Source organism: Brassica napus, chromosome C6 (assembly GCF_020379485.1).
Source record: "Brassica napus cultivar Da-Ae chromosome C6, Da-Ae, whole genome shotgun sequence".
NCBI lineage: Eukaryota > Viridiplantae > Streptophyta > Magnoliopsida > Brassicales > Brassicaceae > Brassica > Brassica napus.
Genome location: NC_063449.1, coordinates 40,272,688 through 40,299,083, shown reverse-complemented (window position 1 = coordinate 40,299,083; position 26,396 = coordinate 40,272,688). Strand labels below are relative to the sequence as shown.

The window sequence follows — 26,396 nt, the reverse complement described above, 5'->3', positions numbered from 1 at the left end:
CAACTCTTAACCCTCCAAGTGTCCCTTCTTGTGAGCCACTTAAAACTGTAGAATCCTTCTAGCTAATGCTTCTCATCCAGACCTAAAACTTTGCTAGCACATAAATTATCTTAGGTGGAAAGTTCCCTCAAGCCTTTTGTCAGTTCTAACTTTTCTTAATGAACCATAATATCCTTGGAAAACGTCTTTTAGGATAGAATACAAATGAACAGAAATAAAAACACATGCTAAGGTTTAGCTGAGCAAGTTTTGAATTTTGCGTTTTGAATTTTACAGTTAACTAAGGATTGGTCCGTAAATAAGGATTTTAAGGACGTGGCGGCTTGGCATTGGATGGGGAGAGTATTGTGTTTCGTTTGGAGAGAAAAACATTTCATTTCGATTCAACACGAGAAAAAAAAATTTGCTCTCGGCCACAAAGAGGCGATTGTGCAGTTCTTGATTTATCTTGGCGAGAAAGGCGATGAAGGCGAGAAAAAAGCTTTCCTCTCGGCGAGAAAGGCGATTGTGCTCTTGTTGATTTCTCTTGGCGACAAATCCGACAAAGGCGAGAAAAAAAAATTGTTCGTTTATACGAACTTGGAGTTTCGTTTCCTCAAATTCTATTCTTATTTGGTATAATAGTTGGTGAGAATTTGACTGGATCCTCTTCTGTGAATTAGATGTTCTTGTTTGTGTTTGCAATTCTATAAATTTTCGTGGAGTTTTGGACTTTAGTTGTATGTCTGCTGTTAAGTTTCTTCTTTTGATTGTCTAAGGAGGTTGTTTTAGATACAATTTAATCGGTTTTGTTTTAAAAGTTTTTTTTTATTGCTTCTTTAGCATATTTTTCAATGAAGCTTTTGTTTGCTAATGTTAGATATTGAATGCTGATAAGTGAATATCCTCACTAGTTTGATTTTCTGGAGAGAAAGTTTGGTTCTTTTTTCTTTTATACAGATCTACACTGTCTATGAATCATCTTGTTGCATTCCCTTTAATATGTGGTTGTTTTAGAGTCAATTTAATCGGTTTTGTGTAAACGTTTTGGTTTTCTATTTCTTCTTTAGCATAGTTTTCAATGAAGCTTGTGTTTAATGTTTGGTTTCCTAGAGAAATTTGGTTCTTTTTTTCCTTAAATCAAATTGCACTGTTTATAAAATCTTCTCGACAGTTCTCAAAGTTTGTGTCTTTAGCCCTTATCTTGACTCATTCTCTTTTGTTTTTGGCACTGCTAATCACTTTCATGTATTCCTTTTAATGTGTTTGTACTATAAAGGTGTTAGTTTCCATTCCCTGCGATGGTAGATAAAGGTCAAGTCATCAGACTCTGTCGTTCCCTGCTTCGGGCAGGGCGTCAGTTGCCTGACTACAACATCAGGGAGTACGCTAAGCGAAGGACCTTCGATGGGTTCCGCATGAACAAGAATCTCACTGATCATTCTAAGGTGGAGAAGGCTTATGCTGAAGGTAAGAAGCAGCTGGAGGTTGTAGAGAGGGTGGTGAAGGTTTACTTGGCATATCCTCCCAAGACCAAGAACATCATGGAACTCAAGCTTCACTAGTGGATATGTATGTTTGTCACTTTTAATACACTCCCAAAGCTATTTGTTATTGTTATTGGTCATGTTTCTTAGTTCTTTCCCAACTATGAGACATTTGCTTTGTGTGATTCTCATGTAATCTTTGTGGCATCAGACCTTTATTAAGTGAAGAGAATAATCTTGTATTAGAGCGAAGAGATAAAGAGTCCTTTTTGCTGATTGTTCTTAATAATAAAATCTCACACAGTTCTGCAGTTGTTTGTATTGAAATGTTTCCAGTTTTTCTGTAGTTTATGTCTATCTTTAACACTGGTGCTGTTAGATTATAAATCTCTGGATTCAAATACATTATTGATCTCTTGTCAGAATTTTTGGGAGAAGAATATTATGTAAAGAACAACATCAATATTGTTGCTTATGTTGGTTTTCCATAATAAGAACCGTTTTGAGTTTTAAGCAACAATATCACAGAAGATCAAAACAAAAGAGAGTATGTAATGAACATATATAACTCTTGTTCATATACATGAACAATTGAAAAATGATTTAATTGAAAACATTTGGAACAAATTTGGTGATAAAGATTAATAATTATTGTATCTTAATATTTAATCATGTAATAAATAAAATTTTAAATTTTACATGTTTTTTAATTTAATATTTTTTTATTGCTAAGGACTCCAAATTGGAGAACACCATTAGACATACTATTTTGATTAGAGTCCTTAACTGTTCTAAAAAAAAAATTAGTTTAATAATCATAAAGACTTCAAACAAGTCTTGTCAACTTGGAAGCTCCAACTCTTAACCCTCCAAGTGTCTCTTCTTGTGAGCCACTTAAAACTGTAGAATCCTTCTAGCTAATGCTTCTCATCCAGACCTAAAACTTTGCTAGCACATAAATTATCTTAGGTGGAAAGTTCCCTCAAGCCTTTTGTCAGTTCTAACTTTTCTTAATGAACGATAATATCCTTGGAAAACGTCTTTTAGGATAGAATACAAATGAACAGAAAAAAAACACATGCTAAGGTTTAGCTGAGCACGTTTTGAATTTTGCGTTTTGAATTTTGCACACTAAAACAAAAAGATCTACATAGATAATGATTGTTGCACAACCAACTTAGTCCAGTGGTTAACAAGCTCAGAGAAAGTTGAAGGGATTAAGATTTGTGATTTTTTTTTTTGCATATTGGTTTCAGTTGTTTTTGGTTATTAATTTTATATGTGTTCAAGCAGCTGATCTAAATATTTTCACCAATTTGGGTGTTCTTGCAGAAAGAACATATTTAATGGAGAAGAGTGCATCTCTCATTTTTCTAGGTATGGGTGTTGTGGAGAATTGCTAAAATGAAAGAGACAAAGAAAACCATTACCATTTGAAAAGAAAACCATTACCGATAATTTGAAATGATATTAAATGTTGAATTTAAAGAGGTCAAAGTTAAAGTCAAACACTGAAATATTTAACCAAGAACTCTTGGTCTAGTGGTAATAGAACTCCAGCTGGAGTGTCCGGCCACTTTCCCGCCTATAACTATACGTGCCCGGATGAAAAGCCTCGTGAGGATTTGTCTGGGCTTACCGTCTGGATCCTCCACGGATATCAAAAAAAAAAAAATCATTACCAATAATTTGAAATGATATTAAATGTTGAATTTAAAGAGGTCAAAGTTAAAGTCAAACACTGATATAAGAACCTAGACACATAATTCATTAGTATGATATGTGAAATTATATTTTTTAGGCAAAGTTGCAAACCAAACATACAATTAGTATCGTAAGAAATCTAACCATTGAGAAAGAAAATAATGTATTTAATCTTCGGTTAGCATATAATATTTAAATTAAATTATTATCAGATTTTATTTTTATATTGTATTATTTTCAGTATATAACCCATATATCTATTTATTGTTTTTTCAAAATAAATTATTACTTAGAGGCAAATTTCCATAAAACAACCTCATTAAATTTTGTTAAGGTTTTTAATATGCAAACTTTTTTGCTATCTAATTTAATAATTTAATTAATTATTTTGTTCATTTAATACACTAATTTGTTTTTTTGAAACCCGGCCTACTGTCTTTTAAAATTGTGTTAACTTTACTATTCAAACTATGCTCATTTAATTTCAAATATATTTATAATTAAAAAATGTTAAAAGTTTCTATTTTTTGTCTGTTTCGAATTTTATTATAAATTTTAGGAATTAAAAAACTAAATTGTGGATAACCGACTACAATAAAAAAATCGAGGACAATTTTCTCAAATAGTCATTTTAAAATTTTTGTGTATGACCAAAATAACTTTTTTTTTATTTTAATTTTTTTAATATTTTTTTTTAATTTTTTTAAATTTGAAACTTTATCCCAAAATTCTATCCCTTAACTCTAAACCCTAAGTTGATTAGTTAACTCTAGGGTAAAAATTTTTACCCTTTAAAAAAAAATATTTTAGTTATTTTATTCATTGAAAACTATTTTTACGAAGAAAACTTAAATTAGAGAATTTCTCAAAAATCTATCAGACATAAGAGAAACAAGGTTTAGGGGCATGTTTTAGCAATGCAAATAAAATAGAGGTGTACAATACTAAAAACTGATGCAAGAGAGCTAAAAATCGATAACTAATTTACGATCACGTCCTTAAGCTCCCGACTCGAGAGACGCCTCTTTTGTCTCCTCTCCGCCATTGCTCGTCCCCTCTCGACGGTATCCACCCGTACTACATCCTCAACCGGAGCTTTGCATCCATCTCTACTTCACATATATCTTCCCTTTTCCTCCTCTCTTCCTCGCTATCTTCTCGCTTTCAATTTCTAGGGTTTCGCGGTTCAGATCACAAGCTCTGCTTTCAATTCAAACCGATTCAATCACACGAGTGGCTGCTTCTTCCGGCGAAACCTCGAGATTCAGTCTCTGCGATTCTGAATTTGAGCGCGGTTAGTCACTTTAGCTTTGATTTCGTCGAATTGAAACTGTCTATATGACGGCTGGGAGGAATATTAGGTATCCTGATCATGAACTGAGAGGCCGCCAAGAGTCGAATTCTAGATTTTCGAGGCGTGATAGTGTTTACTCAAACGAGAGTTGTGAACGTGCGAGGAACGGTGCTGTTGATAGTGAAAAGGGACGGGTTAGTAATTTAAGACACGAGGATAGCGGTAAAGATAGAGGTATGATTAGGTCCGGAGCTGTTAACAGTAGGGAAGCTTTTGTTGATCGTGGACCTAAAAGATGTGGGCTTTCAGTTTCAGCTAGCTCTGTTGATAGGGAACCGGGTGAGCTCTCTAGTGAGAGTGGCTCTGATGAGTCTGAATCTGTGGTGAAAGGTAATGGAGATGTGAAGCAGGTGGATAATAGAGCTCAAAGCCCTGTAGAAAAGAAGAGAAAGTTTTCACCAATAGTATGGGACAGAGATGAAAAACCTTTGGAGGCCACCCCTCTTCCTCCCCCACCTCCACTTGTTAAGAGGTCAAGCCAGTCACCTAGTGTCAATACTGTTGGCAACTCTCCTTTTCCTCCTAAACAGAGTAGCATGCATGAAGATCCTAAGCAAGTTGGTCTTCTTGAGGTTTCTGCTCCTACTTTGCCATCTCCGGTAGAGATATCTTCTTCGTGTGTGGTGGAACAATCATCAAATGCTGGGAAGGATGGAAAACAAGAGGATGCAACGCACCAGGATGAGGAGGAAAACATGCCAACGAGGCATATATCATCCTCTAGGTGGGCTGCTGGTAATAGTTCTCCAACTGACGAGGGTGAAATAGTAGAATTGGAAATAGATAAAAGGAGGAAGAAACTACTTCAGGGCAGATTGCCCAATAAGTCTTTAACGCCTGAGGCTGGGGAGTCTGTGAGGGAAGGTTGTACATCATCTGATTCCGATGAAAGGAGACACCATTCTTTGCCGGGAAGCAGAGATGATTTTGAGGAAAAAACTGCTGTTAAGGGTGACTATATGGAAATAGATGAGGGGGAACGCAGAAGAGGAAATACTAGCGACAGTCTTACTGAAACAGATTCTGATGACGAATATGTTCGCCATGAGACACCTGAACCTGCTGGTCCTCCATTGAGAAGTATAAACATGCTCCAGGGTTGTCGAAGTGTTGATGAGTTTGAGAGATTAAATAAGATAGATGAAGGCACTTATGGTGTTGTTTATAGAGCGAAGGATAAGAAGACAGGTGAAATTGTGGCATTGAAGAAGGTGAAGATGGAAAAAGAAAGAGAAGGCTTTCCGTTGACTGCTCTTCGGGAAATTAACATACTTCTTTCTTTTCATCACCCATCAATAGTCGATGTTAAAGAGGTGGTTGTGGGTAGTAGTCTTGATAGCATTTTTATGGTGATGGAATATATGGAACATGATCTTAAAGCATTGATGGAGACAATGAAGCAGCGTTTCAGTCAAAGTGAAGTTAAATGCTTAATGCTTCAACTTTTAGAAGGCGTCAAGTATCTTCATGACAATTGGGTGCTTCATCGAGATTTGAAAACATCTAACCTGCTTTTAAACAATCGGGGTGAGTTGAAGATATGTGACTTTGGTTTGGCTCGGCAATACGGCAGCCCGCTGAAGCCATATACTCATCTGGTTGTTACGCTTTGGTACAGGTAAACCCCGTTTACCCTTTTCTAGTTAAACATGGAGGTTTCTTGATTTGGTAATTTAGTTCCAGTGACTTTGCCGTAAATTTTTGCCATCATTAGTATAGCCTCAAGAGAGTCTTGAGGTTGACTTAAATCTTTATGTTTCCACTTTTGAGTATAGTTTCATTATATGCTAGCCTAGCTGTTGAATGCTAATGCTTTTGCGGTATTACCTTGGACATCACATATAATGGCCCATTCATAACTAGACACATTAGGAAATATTCATCCTTCAGCTTTATTTTCTTGTTTTGTTCCTTGTGTTGACTCTCCCTTTTTTATAGAAAATAATCACTTCCTCCAGGACCGAGCTCAATGACTGCATTTATTTTCCCAGGGCACCTGAACTTCTCTTGGGAGCGAAACAATATTCTACAGCGATTGACATGTGGTCACTGGGTTGTATCATGGCAGAACTATTAGCAAAAGCGCCATTATTCAATGGTAAAACTGAATTTGATCAACTTGACAAGGTATTTCAAACACAGGCTTTGACGTGGATTTCCAGCAATCCAAGCACATTCAGCTTATAAAGAATTGCTTCTTTTAATTTACAGATTTTCAGAGTCCTGGGTACTCCCAATGAATCAATTTGGCCTGGATTCTCCAAGCTGCCTGGAGTCAAGGTCAACTTCGTCAAGCATCAGTAAGTGTTTGTAATATTCAGCTGTTATGCAAGCATACCCTTCGTATAAATTTGCTGAAACTCTCTATTGTTCTCAGGCTTTCTAGCTTTGGGTGATGTGGTCTGGCATTCTTGTTCATTAGTGATTTCTTTTGTTTTTCCGGCTTTGCATAGTTGTTATGTCGTGCTTCTTACCACTAGCTTGTTCTTTCAGGTACAACCTATTACGTAAGAAATTTCCAGCCACTTCATTTACTGGTTCACCAACTCTGTCCGACGCTGGCTTTGACTTGCTGAACAAGCTCCTGACATACGATCCTGAGAGGGTAATAAAATATATATGAAACCAATTGCATGTATGCTCATCCAATATGCACCTTGATAGTTTTTTATTTATTTTTGAATCTGTGGGGATTTTTTTTTCTATAGAGAATAACTGTTGATGACGCTCTTAAGCATGAATGGTTTAGTGAAGTCCCTCTGCCAAAATCCAAAGATTTCATGCCTACTTTCCCTGCTCAAAATTCCCAGGACAGGTGCGTAGATCTATATCTTGTTTAAACTGAAACGATCACTGGTCAACTTGACTCTAATTCTATCTTTTATTTTATGTGCCAAGGCGTGGGAGGAGGATGATAAAGAGCCCAGATCCTTTGCAAGAGCAACATAGGAAGGATCTATCACAAACCGAACTTGGGTCTGGTGGTCTGTTTGGCTGAAGTATGACTCACCCATTGATGCTCTCAGATGCTTTGGAATTACCACATTAAGGCGAGGGCTGCTGGCTTAGACGGAGGTTGGAACGTTTGTATCTCAGACTATCATTTGTACTTTCTTTACTCTTTTCGAGGGTCCATGGTGATTTGTGAAGATGATTTTCCTCCTATCGCCAGCTGGATTCCTTGCAGGTTTAATAGAGCTGCAGCTTTCTGACAGTGCTTGTTCTACAAGGTGTGAAATGACAATAAAAACTAATTCCCTACTGAAACTTATGTATGTAGCAGTGTTATTGAACCGTTTATTATTATTTTTATCGCTGTTGAGGGAGAAAACATATTCTTTTCACCTACAATCCTCGTAATCAACTCGGTGTTTCTTTTATTATGTATTATTGACATTGCGATTGCAAGAAACACTGGTGTTGCAGTTGAGGTGACAGTCTTGTCTTTGAAGAAGAAAGATGGTTGCCGATGAATCTCTACAAGGTACTACATAGTCTTTAATGTTTGTAGGGTTATAATTTGCCTTTTGATTTTGTTTCCCTCCCAAAGTGTATAAATAGTTCCTCAAGATCAGGTGGTTGCTTTGAAACTTCAGAAATGTTATTGTCTTTGAATTCCTTTTATACTTTAATCGCCTAGGAGCCCAACCCTGCAAATAAAGTAAATCCTGGGTTCTCGTAACACCGTTTAGTAAACCATCCTAAGTCCTTGAAACGCTTTGTTAGGCTCTCATTGGTAAAACTAAATTGTCATTGTTTGTTCAGCCTTTAAAAGAAGCTTTTGCTAGCAAGTTAGGCCTCTTCGTTTTGTGCATTATAATGCTACATCCAGATGGATCACCCAACTGAATTTTAAAAAACGCATCTCAAATTTTCACCCAAATGAAGGTGAGTCTTGATGGTGCATCTAGATGTAGGTGCATCTAGCTCAGTCCAAAATGAGAAATGACAAAATGACCTTTTAAAATCAAAATATTATTTTCAAACCCTAAGTTCTATTTTTTTGCATATACATTTTCCTACTATAACCAAAAAATGCATTTTCTCGCAAAAACTGAAAAACACACTTTCCCGCCAAAACCGCGAGATGCGTTTTTTACTTTCCCGCCAAAACCGCGAGATGCGTTTTTTAAAACACACATTTCCACAAAAACACATTTTTCGGCCAAACTAGTAAAACCGCACTTTTCGACCAAAACCGGAAAATCGCATTTTCCCGCCAAAACCCAAAAAACGCATTTTCCCGCCAAAACCCAAAAAACGCATTTTCCCGCCAAAACCCAAAAAACGCATTTTCCCGCCAAACTCCAAAAAGCATTTTTCGGCCAAAACCACAAAAAAAAACATTTTCTCGCCAAAACCAGAAAACACAATTTTTTCGCTAAAACCGGAAAAACGCAATTTTTCCGCCAAAACCAGAAAAATGCATTTTCTCGCCAAAACCGGAAAACACAATTTTGCCGCCAAAACCGGAAAGCGGAATTTTTCCGCCAAAACCGGAAAAACGCAATTTTTCCGCTAAAACCGGAAAAACGCATTTTCTCGCCAAAACTTGAAAACAAAATTTTCCATCCAAAACCGGAAAACAGAATTTTCCCGCCAAAACCGGAAAAATGCATTTTCCCGCCAAAACCGGAAAAATGCATTTTCCCGCCAAAACTGGAAAACACATTTTCCCGCCAAAACTGGAAAACACATTTTCTCGCCAAAATCGGAAAAAACATATTTTCCCGCCAAAATCGAAAAAATGTTTTTCCCGCCAAAATCACGAAAAAACTTTTCCCGCAAAAATCGAAAAAAAAACGCATTTTCCCGCCAAAATCGTGAAAAAAAAACTTTTCCCGTCAAAAACGTTTTTCCCGCCAAAACCGCAAAACACACTTTTCTCGTCCAAACCGCAAAACATATTTTTCCGCCGAACCCATAAAAACGTATTTTTCCTTCAAAACAACAAAAATGCACTTTTTCGCCAAAAACACATTTTCCTCAAAAACCGCAAAAATATTTTTTGCCAAAACTGTAAAAATGCTATTTTTCCGCCGAAACGTAAAAACTTATATTTTAATCATTTTATTAACAAGTCCACCTGGAATGAAAAGCAAACGAACATAATTGCATTCAGATGATTCATCTGGATGCATGGACAAAATGAAGAAACGAACAACACCCAGATGGAGCATCTGGAAGATGCATCCAGATGTACAATAGAACGGGGCCTTATTATAAGTTTTTTTTAATAAACCAGCCAGCTCTTCTTGAATCCTTGAAAGCTGTATCTTGCATTTGTACATGTGCTCATTCCACGATTTTGACATTTTACCATGATTCTAGCCGGGAATGGCAGTATTCAAGCTGTAACTCTTGCCCAGAGACATATCATGACACTTACTAATGGTGCTCCAAGCGGGTCATTTTCAAAAGAGTTAAAACCTATCCCAGATTTTGTACATATACCAATAATTTCACATGCAACTTGCTGGAGTGCTTTGGTAATCTATAGCCAAGTGTTTAAAGAAAGAACACACGAGAAGTGCATTGTGGTGGCGATCCATATTCGAGATGCTAAAAACAACAGTTTATAAGACCGTGTAACAAGGTTCCTACGAGTATGTAGTAGTGCTAAAAACCTCATAAAAAAAAAGCTTATTATACACTAGACGTAAACAAATTAAAGAGAAGCCTGTTGTGTCCAGTTTTCTTCTCATATCAATTGAAAAATTTACTATATGGCTAAAAAGGGTAAACTTGTTTTATGATACACCTATGTCATTCAGGACTGAAAACTATAGTCTTCCCAAGTACAAAGGTAACGAGAGAGAGCTCAATGAAGAATATTGTGTTTATCAAATGCCTGTCTACTGTCCACCCGAATATCGTTATCCCTCCTGGATTCATCTGCAAATACAGCACTGCAACAACATTCATCTATAATCAGCCATCATGCCTTGTTTGGATGCAAACATCGTGAAAAAGAGTCAACACAATCATCTCACCAAAAGCTTGTCTCTTGTGGTATGCGGACATGGACATGTAAGAAGGAAAGTGGTTGTTATTATTAGCAGGCATCCTCATGTAGTGATCCATTGACTCCACATCGCTCTCTGAATGTGAAATCTGAAAGGAGATGGGGGGATTCGTGGTGGCCTCCAAGTGAACTCCACTAGGAGAAGTCCTTATCTGAGTTGCATCTGTAGATGAGCAAGACATTATCGCATGCCATTTACTTGCAACTGATGCTATCGCTTGAGCTCTGTGAGATATCTTCGTTGCTGCGTGCAGACACAAAATTATCCCAACAACTTGGACCACCGCCGAGACCTGAACACATAAAACCATTCCAAGCTTTTAACCTCACCGTATAACAAGAAACCAAAGAAGAAGAAACAAAAGCTTGACTCACCGCGAAATCACCACCGTTTATATACGTGATACGTCCGCTATACGCAGTGGTCTGGAAAAGCGTGGTAAACTGACTAACCGTGACGACCAGAAACTGTAGAAGCAGAAATATGCGGAACCTGTGGCTTATCTTAGAGAGGTAATGGCGCAAACGGATGTGCTCGTAGATGAAAAGAGAGATCTCAGACTCGCCGTCCAAGAGCTTTGCGTAGTCTTCGAAGTGAATGACTTGCAAGTTGCAGACCAGATGAAACATGGCACTTGCAGCTAGAAAGATAGTGCTTAAGTAAGTCCATGACATGATCATAGACAAGAGAATCAAAACAGAGAGCCATGGCTGGTCATGAGGTACATATAACATCCGAATAATCTCTCGAACAGCTTTTAGTCCGAAACAGGGGAGTGACCAAAGTGCAAGCAGTCTCACAGAGTTCTGTAATAAAGGAAAAACATAAAAAAAAAAAGGTTTCAGCTTTCAATCCAAAACAGGGGAGAGACCAAAGTACAAGCAGCAGTCTCACAGAGTTATGTAATAAGGAAAACACACAAAAAGGTTTCAGCTTTCCGACAACCCATTATCTATCACAGAGTTCTGTAATAAGGAAACACAAAAAGAATTCTAACTTTCCGACAACACATGATCTAACACAGTGTTCTGTAATAACGAAAAACAACAAAGGTTTCAACTTTCCGACAACCCATGATCTGTCAGAATAAGGAAAACCAAAAAAAAAAGTTTAAACTTTCATGCAACCCATAGAGAATCTGAACCAAAGATAGAAAGAATCACCGAGATTTGCTGAATATACTGAGCCTTGAGCCGTCCCATGCGACCACTGAGCTGATCAACGAAGAGAAACTTTCGAATCCCATGCTTTCTCAAGTTATGAGAAACGCAAAGAAGAGAGACGCCAGCTAAACACGCCTGCGAGACGACGATGTTGAGCTCGAAGCTCTTGTACTGATACCTCTCGCAGTCTTTGCAATGCCCAAGCTCCAACACTGTCACCGGAATCACCAGCCCTACCGTTAAAAACACGATCCAAGACAAGACGAGGCTTCGCGTGGAGGATTGGTTGAAGCCAAGGAGAGTCAGAAAGGTCTCGAGCCATTGGAGGGTTTGACCGAGGTCGTCGTCTTCGTCCTCGACGACGCCGGAGAGAGGTTGTTGTTGCTCTTGATCGTGATTTGAATCGAGCAACGGCGTTTCGGGTGGTTGATCACTCGACATCAGAGAGTGAATAAGTTTGCAGAAGAAATTCACCGCAAGGGGAAACATCGGAGCTAGTTGATGGCGGTTTCGATCTCATTTAAAATCGCCTGCATGATGATCTCTCGGCTTAGATCGACGGTTGTAAATCATTCCGATTAATCTGAAATCGGGAACCGGAAAAATTAAAATTAAGAAATTGTAATAATCCAAGAATCGAGGGATTGGCATTTAGCGCTGTGGGAGGAAGTTTATAAAATTAGTTTCTCCGTTGTGTCTTTTAAGCCGTTAGATTGAAGATTAAGTTTCAACGGTCGATCATGGTGGATGAGGAACATAATTGATACAGTGAGACCAGTACCACCTGATTATTCATTTGGGATAAATTTTCCTTTCTTTATAGTATTTACTATTTGCTGATTTTCACCGGGGTTAACTCGAGATGCCCCTTTGACTCACAAAAAATGCTCAAATCTCCCATCAATAAAATATAATTTTATATTTATTTATTTTAAAATAGGAAAATAGGCTAAATACATCTATAACCCTAACAAAATTACATAATTACATGACCCAACCACTCAAACCCGGCCCACCCAAACAGAAACGGGTATAACCCTTTCCTAAATCTAAACTCCCTCCGCGTTCGCGTTTAGACAGAAAAAAAAAAAAATTGTCGTTCTCTCCTCTCTTTCTCCTCGTGTTCTTCCGAACATTCTTTCTGATTTCCAGAAACTCTCGGCTTCATCGTTTCTTCTTCTCCTTCGTCTCTTCTTCTGTTCTAATCAAGACTTCATCTTCTGAATCGACATCCTTCATTCTGGTAAGTTATTTTTTGACCTTGATTTCTTTGTATCTTGTATCTAGGTCAGATAAAATTTAGGGAAAACTTGTAAATTGTAGTCGAAAAGTTTGGTAGGATCTTAGTAAGCGAGATTGTGGTTTGAAATTGGGGAAAACATCTTGAAACTGTTGAATTGGTATAAACTGAAACAAAAAAACCAAGAGCTCGCGATTTTTATGGGTTCTTTCTTACTGGATCCAATTGGTTTTCCTGGTTTATTATTTGTGATATGAAACCGAAATCTCTTTGACTGTTAGGATAAATGTAAATTGAAATGGAGTAGGTGATTTATTGAATGAATGAAAGGTTTGAGATTAGGCAAAGTAATAATTCTAGATTATGCCTAAATGTGTGTTGTTGTGTTGTTTTTGGATGTTCAGAGGAAGTAGATAATGGCAGGTAACCGTGGGGGAAAAAAAAGACTACAAAGAAAAATGGAAAATCCACAACAGCTCCTGTTGCTGAAGAGCATGTGGAAGAGCTATCAGACGGAAACAATAGTGATGATATGTGTGGCCCCCCCTCTGAGGTATAATATTCTTTTGGTTTTAGTTGAATAAAGTGTCACTGGTTGTGTGTGTATTGGTTTTATTCTAATTAAGTGATACTGTTGTGTATTAGTTTTGAATTGAAGCTTTATTGATGTTGGTAGGAGTAACTGAGTTGTTGTGATTAACATCTTGTACAGGGAATGAAGGGCCTAAAAAGAAAGCGTCCATCTACTGGAGGTGGAGTCTCCAGTAGAACTAGAGCTAGAAAAGCGGTATCAAATGGGAATGAGCCGGTTAGAGAAGAGAGTAATCCAGTGAGAGGAACGAGTGTGGTTTCGCTCTCACTTGACCCCGAAAGTGAAGGCATGTCTGCTGTTTCCTCCAAGGTAATTTTTGCATTCATTTTAATCATTTATTTTATTATTTTACTAGTAAAAAATGACTAATACATATATATTTGATTGCAGGAAAGACAACCACCACAGCCCCTTGAAATGTACTTCAAGAACACACAGTACCTGAAGACTTGCAAGATTCAGACCAAGTGCCGCGTGAAGAACACAGTTGATGTGATTAAGGAACTTAAGGAGGAGGTCGGCTGGTTCACGAGCCATCCTCAGTTTTGTCATTTCTTCCACATGCCTGATGAAGAATTCCTGAAGCTCCAAGGAATGTGGATGTTACTGCTGCACACCATTCGTATTGAAGGAGAAGAAGCTGCATGGTTTGGGGTGAATGGTGTTCCCATCCGCTACTCTATGAGGGAGCATGCCCTCATCTCTGGCTTGGACTGCCATGAGTATCCGAGTGGACATTTGAAGCTCGGGGGTACTAAGTTTATGGATTATTACTTCGGTAATAAGAAGAAGATCACTATAGTAGATGTGAAGCAGAAGCTGCAATCTATGGGGACAGCATGTAATGATAGATTGAAGATGGCTGTCCTGTTCTTCCTTGGTCGGATTATTAGAGGAACGACGAAGGATTCTGCAGCATTAGACCCGTTCATCTTAAGGATAGTGGACGATTTGGATGTTTGCAGAACATTTCCTTGGGGTCGTCTAACATTTGATGATGCAATAAAGGAGATTAAGCATGTAATGGAGCTTCTGAAGGGTGAAGTGCACCATGCAACCGGCTTTAATGGATTCATAATTCCATTAGAGGTAAAGCACACAATTTAGCATTAAGTGAAATTTTTGTTATTTATAACCGAAAATCTGACACTATGACACTTCATTTGTGTAGGTTTTGGCTTTTGAGTGTATTCCTAAACTAGGAAAAAAATTTCGAATCTCTTCAGATGGCGCCAGTGGAGATTGTCCTAGGATGTGCAAGAGTCGGTTTACAAAGAGTAGCATGAAGGGCTATCCTTTGGAAGATATATATGCTGCTTTTGGAAACACAAAGGTATATCTTTATTTCATTTAATAGAAAATAGCAGAATATTTAAACTGATATATCTGAATGTTTGATTTTCAGGTTATTAACAGTGTGTTGGTTCCAACGGTGGATGAGGAAACTTTGCTGGCTCGTATCATTGTTCCGGAGCCAGAGTATCAGCGTGAGGGTAGCACAAGTGATAGGTGGAACTACTGGCTAAATGTGAAGCAGAAGAAGATTTGGTGGAAAGAACTTTATGAGTCAGATGTTGCTGCACGAAAGTTTACAAAGACGAAAGACAGAGAAAAGGTGACGATTGTAGAAGGTTCATCTTCTAATTCTGGTTTGGAGTCGATGTTGAAAGGTGTGGAAGAGAGGATTATGAAGGCCATGGAAGAAGGATTTTCTGGAATTAATTTAACGGTAGAGACAAAGCTGGAGGCTATGAACTTGAGGATGGGTAAACTTGAGAAGTACCGGCGAGTTTTGAAGAAAAAGGCTAAGAAAATAGAAGACAAGTTGACTTCTATTGAAAGCAAGGGAAATGAGAATGAGGAATATACACAGTGGAATGATTTTGATTATGGTAGAGATCATGGGAAGGATAGAGACATGGCTGAGGCAGAGAAGAATGAGACAGGGAAGAAAATCAATGAGGAGGGTGAGGAAGATGAGGAAAACAGTGGGAAATATGAGGAAGACGAGGAAAACAGTGAGAAGGGTGAAGAAGAGAAAGACCAAGAACCTGAAAAAGACAAAGAAAACAGTGACTCTGTTGAGAAAGGCGAAGAATACGTGGAGGAATCAGATGAAGAAAATTCTCTATTAAGGCTTCAGGAAAGAGTGAGAGTGCAAGCGGAAGAATTTTGGAGGACAATTGATGATGAGTCTGAGGCTGAGGAAGAGGTTGAGAAAGAGGGTGAGGAAGAGACTGAGAAAGAGGTTCAAGAAGAGGAAGAGGGTGAGAAAGAGGTTCAAGAAGAGGAAGAGGATGAGAAAGAGGCTGAGAAAGAGGTTCAAGAAGAGAAAGAGGGTGAGGAAGAGAGTGCAAAAGAGGCTGAGAAAGAGGCTGAGAAAGAGGTTCAAGAAGAGAAAGAGGCTGAGAAAGAAGAATCCAAGGGAACTCCTACCTCTACCGGAGTAATAGTCATTACACCACGAGGTAGAACTAAGGCAGCAGCTGCGAGGAAAGCAATCTCTATATCACCAGAGATTGTTGTGGTAACAGGGATTGCTGAGCTAGCTGAGAAAGAGGTTGAGGTAGAAGCTACTCATATAGAGCAAGAAGCTATTCAGACTGAGATTGTTGAGAAAGAGGCTGAGGTTACTGAGAAAGATGTTGAGTTAGCTGAGAAAGAGGATCAAGATGTGGATGAAGAGGAGGAAAAAGCAGAGGAAAGTGACAAGAATCCTGATGTCGATCAAGATGTGGAGGAAGAAGAGGAAAAAGCAGAGGAAAGTGACTCTTATCCTGATGTCGATCAAGATGTGGAGGAAGAGGAGGAAAAAACAGAGAAAAGTGAAGATAATCCTGTGGAGAGTCCCTCTGAAAAACATGCTGAGCTAGCTGAGAAGTCAGTTGAATCTGATGTCGATCTAGATGTGGAGGAAGAAGAGGAAAAAGCAGAGGAAATTGAAGATAATCTTGTGGAGAGTCCCGCTAAGAAACAGACTGAGCTAGCTGAGAAGTCAATTGAGGTAGAATTAAAGACTAAGCGCAAGCCTAGGGTCAAAGTCATAGCAGTGCCGTATGGCATTCCCAGAGCTGAGAGACTAGCAAAAATGAGAGCTGAAGCTGAAAAAAAGAAAGCTAGAGCTGAAAAAAAGAAAGCTAAAGCTGATGGTGCACCTAAGAAGAAAGGCAGGCCGAAGAAGACTGAGGCTACATTGAAGCCATGTACGCCACTGCCGGAGAAGAGAAAAAGTGAACCATCACGGTGGGTGCAGTCTCCTTTCACTGAGGGAAAGACTAATGAGCTAGAAGTGCCAAAGAAGAAGCTTAAAACAAAAACCTAAAATGCTTATGTTATGTATATGTATTATTCAAGTTAGGATGTTATGTTTCTGCCTAAAATGCTTCTCTTGAACTTGTTATGTTAAGTTTCTGGATGTTTTATGTTTTTAAACAGGTGTGGTAACTCAGAATTACAGGGGAAACTCTGGTCAAAATTTTGGAAAAATACTTCATAATTTTGACAAAAATTACTTTTTAAAATTTGGAAAAATACTCCATTTTATAAAATAATTAAAAACAGTTTACATGTAAAATGCAAACCACATGTAAAACGTGCATAGATAAAAAATGCACATGTAAAATGTGCAGCCGTCATATATTTTGATATTATATTTTGATTACACTTAGTAATTCTTGGTAAGCTTCAAGGATTTAGTAATACTACCTTACACATAGTAATCTTTTGGCAATTTTTAGGTTTATCTAGTAAAACCCTGAGAAAATAAGCTTTTTTGTAGTAAAACTGATGCTTTTACACTATAATAATCATTAAAAAAGACATTTTCAGGAAGAATTTGCCAGGAATACGTATTTTTTTAGATTTTCCTTACTATGGTCTAACCATTCATACAATAACAATGAAAGTTAAGAGAGTTTTTTGAAAAAATGAAAAGATTTTTCTTAAACTGCTGAAATAATCATAAAAAATAGTCTTAATATATATTTAGTAAGTAATTAGTCTACAAATTGATAATAATCATAAAATATATGTCGATTCTACATACTAAACATAAATACTCATACTAATATATATGTAGTCCAAATAACACATAGTAATCTAAAGTAGTCCTAGTAGTTCAAATAACACATACTAATTCCAGAAATACAGGTAGTTCAAATAACACATAGTAAACCTAGTATTCCTAGTAGTTCAAATAACACATAGTAATTCTAGTAATTTAGGTAGTCCAAATAACATATAGTAATTCCAGTAGTCCTAGTAGTCGGAATAACACAATGAAACAAATTTCAACAATCAAACACCTGAACCTGAACCACTTCCACATTCAAAATACGCTGCCATACCTCTTCCTCTGGCTCTGCCTGTGTCTGTGCTTGTGGCTCTCCCTCTTCCACTCCCTCTGCCTCTTTTTCCTCTTCCACGAGCTTCTCCTGCTGATGGTTTCCTTGTTTGCTGTGGTTTTCCTTTCTTGACTTCAAATTCTGGAGGAAGTACTTTCTTTGCTCTAATTTCTTCTCGTATAACCCAATCAGACATATGAGGAACAGGATATATTGTCCGGTGATAAGCCAAAGCCCATTGCTCTACCAAATAGTACTTAGAACAATACTCAGATAGATGGAGTTCCTTTCCCGCTTTCTCAGTCATGAATGTGGCAGCAGCTACTGCATGAACACATGGATATTTGTCTTTATCAAATTGCCCACAGGTGCACGTGTTCATAGCCATGTCCACGGTATAACGCTTCCCGTCACTACCATGCACACTGTACTCGAGATGGAAGCTGTTTAACTCATCAACCCGAAGAAACCCTGCATCAACACATCTTTTAGTCATTTCCTCCTCCACTATAGGCACAAGCTTCAGTGCGGGTGGCATTTCACCTGCCTCTTTCCTGTGCTTGTTAAACCATTCAGCAATTTTTCCAATGATAAAATCAAACATTGGAAGTAAGGTGAACTTTCTTGCGTCCTTAATAACACCGTTAAAAGATTCTGCTGAATTGGTGGTGTCAACATTGTACCTAACTCCTTCAAAGTAACATCTAGCCCATTTCTTCTGTTCACAACTTTTGTCAAGATACTCCGCTGCACTAGGATATTTCCTACCAAAAGCATCATAAAGGACCAAGAACTCCGCCTCTGTATAAGCGTGTGCGCACTCCATAAACTTAAATGCACATGTTTCTCTGTTGTTACGGACGTAGCCTTTAATATTTTGAGACAGATGCCATAAACAATAACCATGAGCGGCCTGACGGAACACTTGATGTACTGCCTTGATCAAGCCTTTGTTTCTGTCCGAAAGAAACACCAATCCAGGGAGATCTGATATCACTGATTTCAACTGTTCCATAAACCATAGCCAACTCTCATATTTCTCACCATCAGCAACACCAAACGCAATTGGGTAGTGGTGATGATTGGGATCCTGAGCAGTCGCAACAAATAACACTCCACCATAAACAGTCTTCAGGTGTGTTGCATCCACAACAAGGACTTTTCTCATCGCGCGGAATCCTTCTATGCTAGCTCCCAAAGCCCAAAATAGATACTTAAATTTTTTGCCCTCATCCACAACCACACGAGTTATTGTGTCAGGATTCACCTGCTCCAGCATGTGCATATAACAATATAATAAAGAATAACTCTCTTCAGGAGTTCCGCGCACTTTATTAGCAGCTAGTCTTCTTCCTCTATATGCCGTTGTGTATGATACTTCCACAGCAACTCTCTGATGAACCAAATCGATCAGAGCATTGGGACGTGGTGTGTCAAAACTTCCAGGATAATCTTGGGCCAGGATAGATGCAACGATTTGTTGTGTGCCTCTCCTTCTATTAGGCAGTGTTCTTGTGGTAACAACAGAACATCTATGCTGCTTGATGTAACTTCTAACTGACCAAAGATCTGAATTGGTTAACTTTGCAACACGCACAAACCACTTGCAGCCTTCTTTGGCTCCTCGGCATTTTATCACATATCTCTTAGTATCCGACTTAATTACCTCATACTCAAAACACTTCACATGTGACGCCGCCTGAATATGAGTTTGCGCTTCCTCCTTGGTTCTAAATTCTTGATCTAAAACCAAATCCATACCATCATCCCACTCCTTATAAACAACTGGTGTGACTTCAACTGAGGGTCCTGCTTCTCTTTCGGTGGCATTCTCATGCATCTCAATGTCTTCGTAAAGTGTAAGCACACCACCAGTACCTTCATTATCAGTTGCATCCTTCTCAGTACCTTCTTCATCACCACCCTCTGTCTCAATAGCCTCTGTATCAATAGCTTCTGTATCAGTAGCCTCTCTATCAGTAGCCCCTCTTTCAGTTGCCTCTCTATCAGTGGCCTCTCTATCAGTAGCCCCTCTTTCAGTAGCCTCTCTATCAGTGGCCTCTCTATCAGTAGCCCCTCTTTCAGTAGCCTCTCTATCCGATAGACTGCCATAGAAATCAGTGTCATCATCCCTTTTGTTGAACTCCACATGTAGAACACTTCTACAATTCTCTTGATTTACTTGCATTAGATAACAAAAAACGTCTTCATCTTCCCAGATATATGATGGCTTGTTCGAATACATTACCATTGGAAAGTAACTAATCTTCGCTTCCATCTTATAGTCATCTACATTTATCTTTCTGCAAATACGCTCAACCAAAACAGAGCGTGTGATCTCATCCACTGATTTCTTCAACACAATAGTGTGAATTTCATCTTCCCCTTCACCATCTCCCGAAATCCATTTCATTTCAACCCCATCTTTAATATAATATCCTCCATAATCAAAACAAATGATTGTACAATCCGGATTTTGCATTTTCCTGAAATAAAATGAATTATAATTAGAATTAGCATTATTAAGAAGTTTAAATTTAATTCTCACATAATATTTTACTGTTAGCATTCTTACTAATACTAATTTTTTTCAATACTATATATAGTAAAACCAGTAATACTAGTAATATTTGTAAACATAGTAATACCAGTAGTATCAGTAATACCACGTTGCCTTAGTAAAACGGGTTATCTTAGTAATACCCAGAAATTATCGTTGCACTAATTAATCAACATTTTAGTCCGATTTTGTTCGGATTTTGCATTACCCATGTTATATAATTCATATTAATGAAATTACACCGAAGAAATCATCAAAATGAGCTCAAAACGTACATAAAATATACCCTAAAACCAATAAATACAGTTTACAAAATCCTTTTAAATCTCTTAAAATTTGCATTCAACCTTTCTTTTGTTACACTAGCCGATATATACACTTATTTTTATAAGTATTCCAGCAAAAATTTCATCAAAAACGGACATAAATTAAACCCGAAATTCATATACACAGTTTTTAAATTCATTTTTTCTCTTTCAAATTTTCATCAATTCTTACTTTTTTAGGTTACCCATGGTTTACACAAACATTTAAAAGATATTTCACACAAAATTTCATGAAAAACCGACAAGAATTACCTGATGTTAAAGCTTCAAAATCGCCAATGAAGGATGGGGAAGAAGATGTCTTCACGCGGACAGAGGATAGAGGAGAGAAAACATAAAGACATGTGGGCCAAGGTAAATCTGATTGGTTAAGGTTATTTGTGGACCTCATTTGGTTGTTGTGTTTGGGTGAGTGTATTTAATTGAAAAATTAAATGAATTAATGAGGTGGAGAAGAAATATATTAAAGAAAGAAAGGTTACTATAGGAAATTCAAAGACAAAGGGGTAATGGGAAAAAAAAAGAGACAAGAAGACTGAAATTTTTTCTATAAGGGCATTTGGAGTTAGTCCCCGATTTTCACTTCGTAATAGTAAATCACCGTTTGATTTGGGTTCACAAAACAATGGTTTCTTTTTGTTAATATATGATAGTATTTCCACTATTAATGGTGTTAAATAAAAAATAAAAAGAATATTATGATTTTATAATATGACAAATATTATGATGTATGAATGTATGATCTGCAGATAATATTCCGATTCGATTTTCTGTAATATCGCCAACGTATGGTTTCTCAAGTTTTTCTTTGTTTATTTGTTAAAACTTAGAAGCAGGCCTGTTTGGGTTGTTTCAGTCTTCGAGAATCAGATCCCAGCTCGTAAACTATTCAGCGTATCAGTATTATATTTTCTTACGCCATACGAAAAAAAAAAAAAGTAAACACTATAGCGAGGAACACTAAGCCCATATAAACTTTGTCTGCTTCAGAAATTGATTTGAGATAAGATTATGCTATTAAAATACGGGTTAGGTGACATGTTCAAATTTATTGTTGGTAGTTGGAATTATAGTTCAATCTGGAATCGTTGAAAAGCTACTGCGACTACAAAGACAGCACAAGATGACAAGAATCATGCATAGTGGTTTGTGTAGACTGTTCTGGTTGTGTTTATTGATTGCAATTTGGTTTAAAGTGTCGCTAGTTTATTAAATATGATAATGATATTACCGTTCATTAATTTTTTTCACATGTATTAAAGTAGTAACAGTCATTTTCTCCTTTTCTTTTAATACATCTTGCTTTAGTTGCGGCCGGTCGTCCAGTCCTGAAACTGTATAAGAGCATGTTTATTACAGGTTTTTTAGATTGGAGTTTTTATCGTAATATAAAATACGGTCTCTTAGCTTTTAACTAAAAAAGCTAAGAGACGTCTTTTAGTTTTTTTAGTTAAAAGTTAAGAGACCGTATGTTATATTAAGCTAAGAACCTCAACCTAAGAGACCAACAATAAACATGCTACCATAATTAATCTGGGGTTCTTAGAGTGGGGTTCTTAGCGGAAGTTAAGAAATCCTAATAACTCCGGGTTAATCATGTTAAGGATGAAGCTTTTAAGTACCGTTGATAAGTTATTTATCTAATTAAAACTTTAAAAGTGCCAAGTTTTGTTTAAAATATAGTATTTTATTTGTAACACGAGTGAATCATTATCCAACCATACAAGTTCATCATCCAACCCAATATCATTATCTCCACAAATATGGGCCAGTGGGCCGGACAAAAAAGGTCCGAAGATAGAAGGAAGAAAAAGCATAACCGCTGATTCAAAAAGCGCTCTAGCTGAAATCAAGATTAACCGCTCACTTTCCTTTGACGCTAAAGCAGGTACGTATAAAACGTTCAAACCCAACATAACCAAAGTAAAAAAGAAAACAAAAAAAATATCTACAAAATTTTCACAAAATATATTTTCATCTCAATCTGCATTAGCATTCAATCCTCAAAAGATGGTATTTAATTCTCTATCTGTTCCTACTCTCTTGCCATGTTGGTTAATATTACAATGTATATACATTTTAGCAGGACCAACCAGCGAGAAGGAGGCGAAGACCTCGACCTCTTGAGACCTCTGGTGCTACAATACTCGCCACGTCTCGCGTCGTTTACACAAGAACCAAGACTTCGAAGAATCCAGCCTCTTTCCTTGTCCAGAAACTCTTCCAGCTCATTCTCTTCTTCGCGTCCATCACAAGTCCCTTCCATCGCCACCTTCTCGCCATTCTCTCCGTAGCCGACGATCACATCCTAGCGTTGCAAGAAACGGTCGAAACTTACTTTCCTTCTTCCACCTTCGCCTTCCTCAAGATCTCCGACTTGCTGATCGCATCAGAGTCTCTTCCCGAGAAACTAGACGCGGTTCTTGAGAGGCTTCCATGTTTGATGAGCAGAGCCGCGTGGCTAGACTGGATCCTGATCCACGCCATTTATTGCCTCGATTCTCTCGTGAACGTGTTGGGACGTTGGAGAGATAAGAACAAGGGGGCAAATGAGAAAGAGATCACAGTGGATAGGAGTTTCAGCAGAACAGGATCAAACTATGAAGAGGAGGAGGAAGAAGAGAAGATGAAGTTAGGGGACGATGAGGGAAAAAAAGTGACGTACAAGGAGGCGTTACAGAGAGGAAGCAGCGGAGAAGATGGTGGAGGAAGCACAGGTCGTAGCAGCAGCAGTGGCGGCGGCGATCCTATTATGGAAATGTTTGAGAACGGTTGGATCACGAAGCCCATCAAAAGAAGTAGCAGAAGCGCTGATTCGCTCACATGCTCTCGTTCTGATTCCTACGAAACCACTACATGAGATGTCCTTTTAACTCTTGTCTTTTTTTTTTCTTCTGTAGCAATATAAGGATGGTTGGTTACACAACAGCAACAACAACACAAACCAATAAACTATATTGTCCTAGTCAACTTTTGTAACTTTTTATGTTCATATCTTTGTAATTATCATATTTACCACAATCTTTGTGTGTGTTTGTATAAAACATAGAAACATAATAGGCTTGTGATTAAGGATGCTTTGAAAAGACGCTTGTGTTGTTATGTTAATATTGATGGTCCCTAAACATCATCATTAGAAGCTTCTGAGACTTCTCTCTGCCTCTAGAAGTTCCGTTCACTGAGATTGACACTAAAGATGGTATCACACCTTCTTGAAGCACCATCTGGATACAAGACTTTCTCTTCCACTGAATAGAATCAAAAGGCATGAAACAGCTTGCTCTTGCTCTGTCGTGTCACCCATGTCTAGCACAGTTGCTAGACTGCTGATCATGCCTTTTGTTAATTGTGATGATACAGTTTCTGTAGAAATAAGCGGAAGTAATAGAAAAAATAGAGAGAATAGAACAAAAACGAATCTATATATTCACTTAACTAAATTGTAAAAGATGATACAAATATACAGAAGAAGAAAATAGTTGTTAACAACTAAATGAGATATCTTCATGAAAGAGAAAGAGAAAGAAAAAGAGAATGATCCACAGTTAAGGGGATCATGGCAAAGATCAAGTAGACCAAGTTGTCCTTGAATATGACTGTACACCTTAAACTTGGTGAAAATGTCAGCAAATTGATCAGAAGTCTTAGTGTAAGTTGGAGATATGATTCAAAATTCCACCTTAACACGGATATGATGGGAGTCAATTTTACAATGTACTTTATTTGTTCATGAAAGATTTAATTCAAGGTAATCTAAATATCTAGAAACCCTTAAGAACCTATGATACATATGTAAGTTTTTGATTGAGCAATCTAAATAATTAATAAGATAATTATAACAATATTAATATTTTAACATTAAGAACCTCAAACGGGTATTAGAGCAACATTATCAAGACATTTGAACACTTCTTATGGGCGATCCTTACCCAATATTGGCCCAAAATTAAATATAAAGTCTAGTTAAATGAAGGAGACGATTTTTAGGTAAGAAGTTTTTTGACTTCGTTCTTCTGTCACGTGTCATTCTATGATACGTTTTGTGAAGCGGTAGAGGGTCTCGTCGTTTTGCCCTGGATCTATTCTCTCCGTCTCCCTCTTCTCTCTCTCTCTCTCGATCCGTAGACAGCGATTCACTGGAAGTGAAGAATCATCGGTCCACATCGATCGATCGTTTAATCTCGGCATCGAATCTGCACCAGGTTCGTATTACTCTCTCTCTCTCCGTCTCCCTCTTCTCTGTCTCTCTCTCTCGTATCGATTTTGTGGATATAATTATGGGATTATCGATTATGTGTTTCTAATATTTTGCATGCTTTGGGTTTGATCAAGGTCCGCGGAGTTTGGGTTAGGGTTTCATCGTCTCTTCCTTCTCTTGCTGTCGACGGGTACTTCCGCCGCCGTTGTCTATTCTCGTCCATCTCGCCTCTCTTCTTTCTCCGGTTGGAAACCATCTCCGCCGCCGTCACCAACAGGTTTGTCTTCTTTCTCCGTCCTCCGTTAGCTATATATCGGAATCATTTAAACAAATAGATTGGTGATTCGCCTTTTGGTTGTATATGATTGTATAGTGATCTGTTGGTTCGTGTTTCTGATGGACTTTCGTTTACCGATGAATATGATTGTATAGTGATCTGTGTTTTTGATTGTAAAGCAGAGGTTTTTTACTGAATTTTTCGTATACTTGATTGATTAGGGAACTTTAGTTAAAAAGATATGCTTGATTGATTAGTGAACTGAATTTTGAGTTCTATACTTGATTGATTAGTGAACTGAATTTTGATTGTATAGTTGATGGAGAGCCACGTTATATGTTGTGATATATACTGAATTTTGATTCTATACTTGTTGTTTTAGATACATTGGCTTCATCATTGACATGTGTTGTTTTAGTTGGTGTGTAAATTGAAGTAAGTAGATTTCGACATTTAATGAAAACGTTGTACTGACTTTTTTACTTAGTTTGGTTTCGAAGGAGTGTTACTTGGCAAAGTTTTGTAGTTAGTTTGCTTGGTTTTGTAGTTAGTTTCGAAGGAGTAATAAATATTGATTAGTTATGTGTAACGAGTATAAGTAACTAATGTGTATCATATTTACTTACTTGTTTGCTTTGATTCTTTATTTTCCGAGTAATAAATATTGATTAGACCTTGGTAGTTGATTGTTAGAGAAACATTTAAGCTCTCTGATGGTTGTTCTCTCAAATTTCTTTAAATAGCCGCAACAAGTTTAATCCTTGTTGTGGTTATCCCTTACTCTCTTCTTTCTCTCACGTATGATGGCGATTGCCATGTCTGGAAGTTTTGGGACGTCGCGGTGATGGAGGAGATGAGGGCGAGGGATAAACACATTCTGCAGTTGGAGGAAAAGGTAGATAACCTTACCTTAATGAGTAACTTTGAGTCAGAGGAAAAGGTGGTTAGGCTAGAGAACTTAGTTTCTGACTTGGCAAAGAAGTCGTTTACTTTAAAAATTGAGTTTGAAGTTTGTGTTGGTGTCATGCTCTTTGTATTAGTGGTACTTGGTCTGGTGATCGGAGGGAAGTGATGTTGGTGTTAACAGCATTACTAGGTCTGGTTTAGGAAGTTTGTGTTGGTGTCATGCTCTTTGTCTTAGTCGTAC

At 37.7% G+C, this 26,396-nt stretch overlaps 4 protein-coding genes across 5 annotated transcripts; 3 read left to right on the top strand and 1 right to left on the bottom strand.

Annotated features, from left to right (window-relative positions):
- Window positions 1-124: 124 nt before the first annotated feature.
- LOC106405355 (LYR motif-containing protein 4-like) lies at window positions 125-1,742 on the top strand. Its single transcript, XM_048761805.1, has one exon. It carries the CDS (start codon window positions 1,281-1,283, stop codon window positions 1,542-1,544), a length of 264 nt encoding a protein of 87 aa, XP_048617762.1. The 5' UTR covers window positions 125-1,280; the 3' UTR covers window positions 1,545-1,742.
- Window positions 1,743-4,122: 2,380 nt separating this feature from the next.
- LOC106406167 (cyclin-dependent kinase G-2) lies at window positions 4,123-7,936 on the top strand. The gene is made up of 6 exons (XM_013846775.3): window positions 4,123-6,142; window positions 6,516-6,651; window positions 6,736-6,824; window positions 7,018-7,129; window positions 7,233-7,339; window positions 7,423-7,936. Exons 1-6 carry the CDS (start codon window positions 4,509-4,511, stop codon window positions 7,520-7,522), a joined length of 2,178 nt encoding a protein of 725 aa, XP_013702229.2. The 5' UTR covers window positions 4,123-4,508; the 3' UTR covers window positions 7,523-7,936.
- Window positions 7,937-10,155: 2,219 nt separating this feature from the next.
- BNAC06G28600D lies at window positions 10,156-12,371 on the bottom strand. Its single transcript, XM_013843638.3, has 4 exons — window positions 11,714-12,371; window positions 10,925-11,356; window positions 10,518-10,842; window positions 10,156-10,433 (listed from the first exon to the last, which is right to left on the bottom strand). Exons 1-4 carry the CDS (start codon window positions 12,200-12,202, stop codon window positions 10,291-10,293), a joined length of 1,389 nt encoding a protein of 462 aa, XP_013699092.1. The 5' UTR covers window positions 12,203-12,371; the 3' UTR covers window positions 10,156-10,290.
- Window positions 12,372-22,654: 10,283 nt separating this feature from the next.
- Window positions 22,655-23,766, top strand: LOC106403436. Of its 2 annotated transcripts, none has more exons than XM_022704095.2 (2): window positions 22,655-22,787; window positions 22,861-23,766. In XM_022704095.2, the coding sequence occupies exons 1-2, from the start codon at window positions 22,785-22,787 to the stop codon at window positions 23,632-23,634; spliced, it is 777 nt and encodes a 258-aa protein (XP_022559816.1). In that variant the 5' UTR covers window positions 22,655-22,784; the 3' UTR covers window positions 23,635-23,766. The 2 variants fall into 2 exon arrangements, with proteins under 2 accessions (XP_022559816.1, XP_013699717.1); XM_013844263.3 differs by having other exon boundaries at window positions 22,688-22,787; window positions 22,858-23,766.
- The last annotated feature ends 2,630 nt before the right edge of the window (window positions 23,767-26,396 follow it).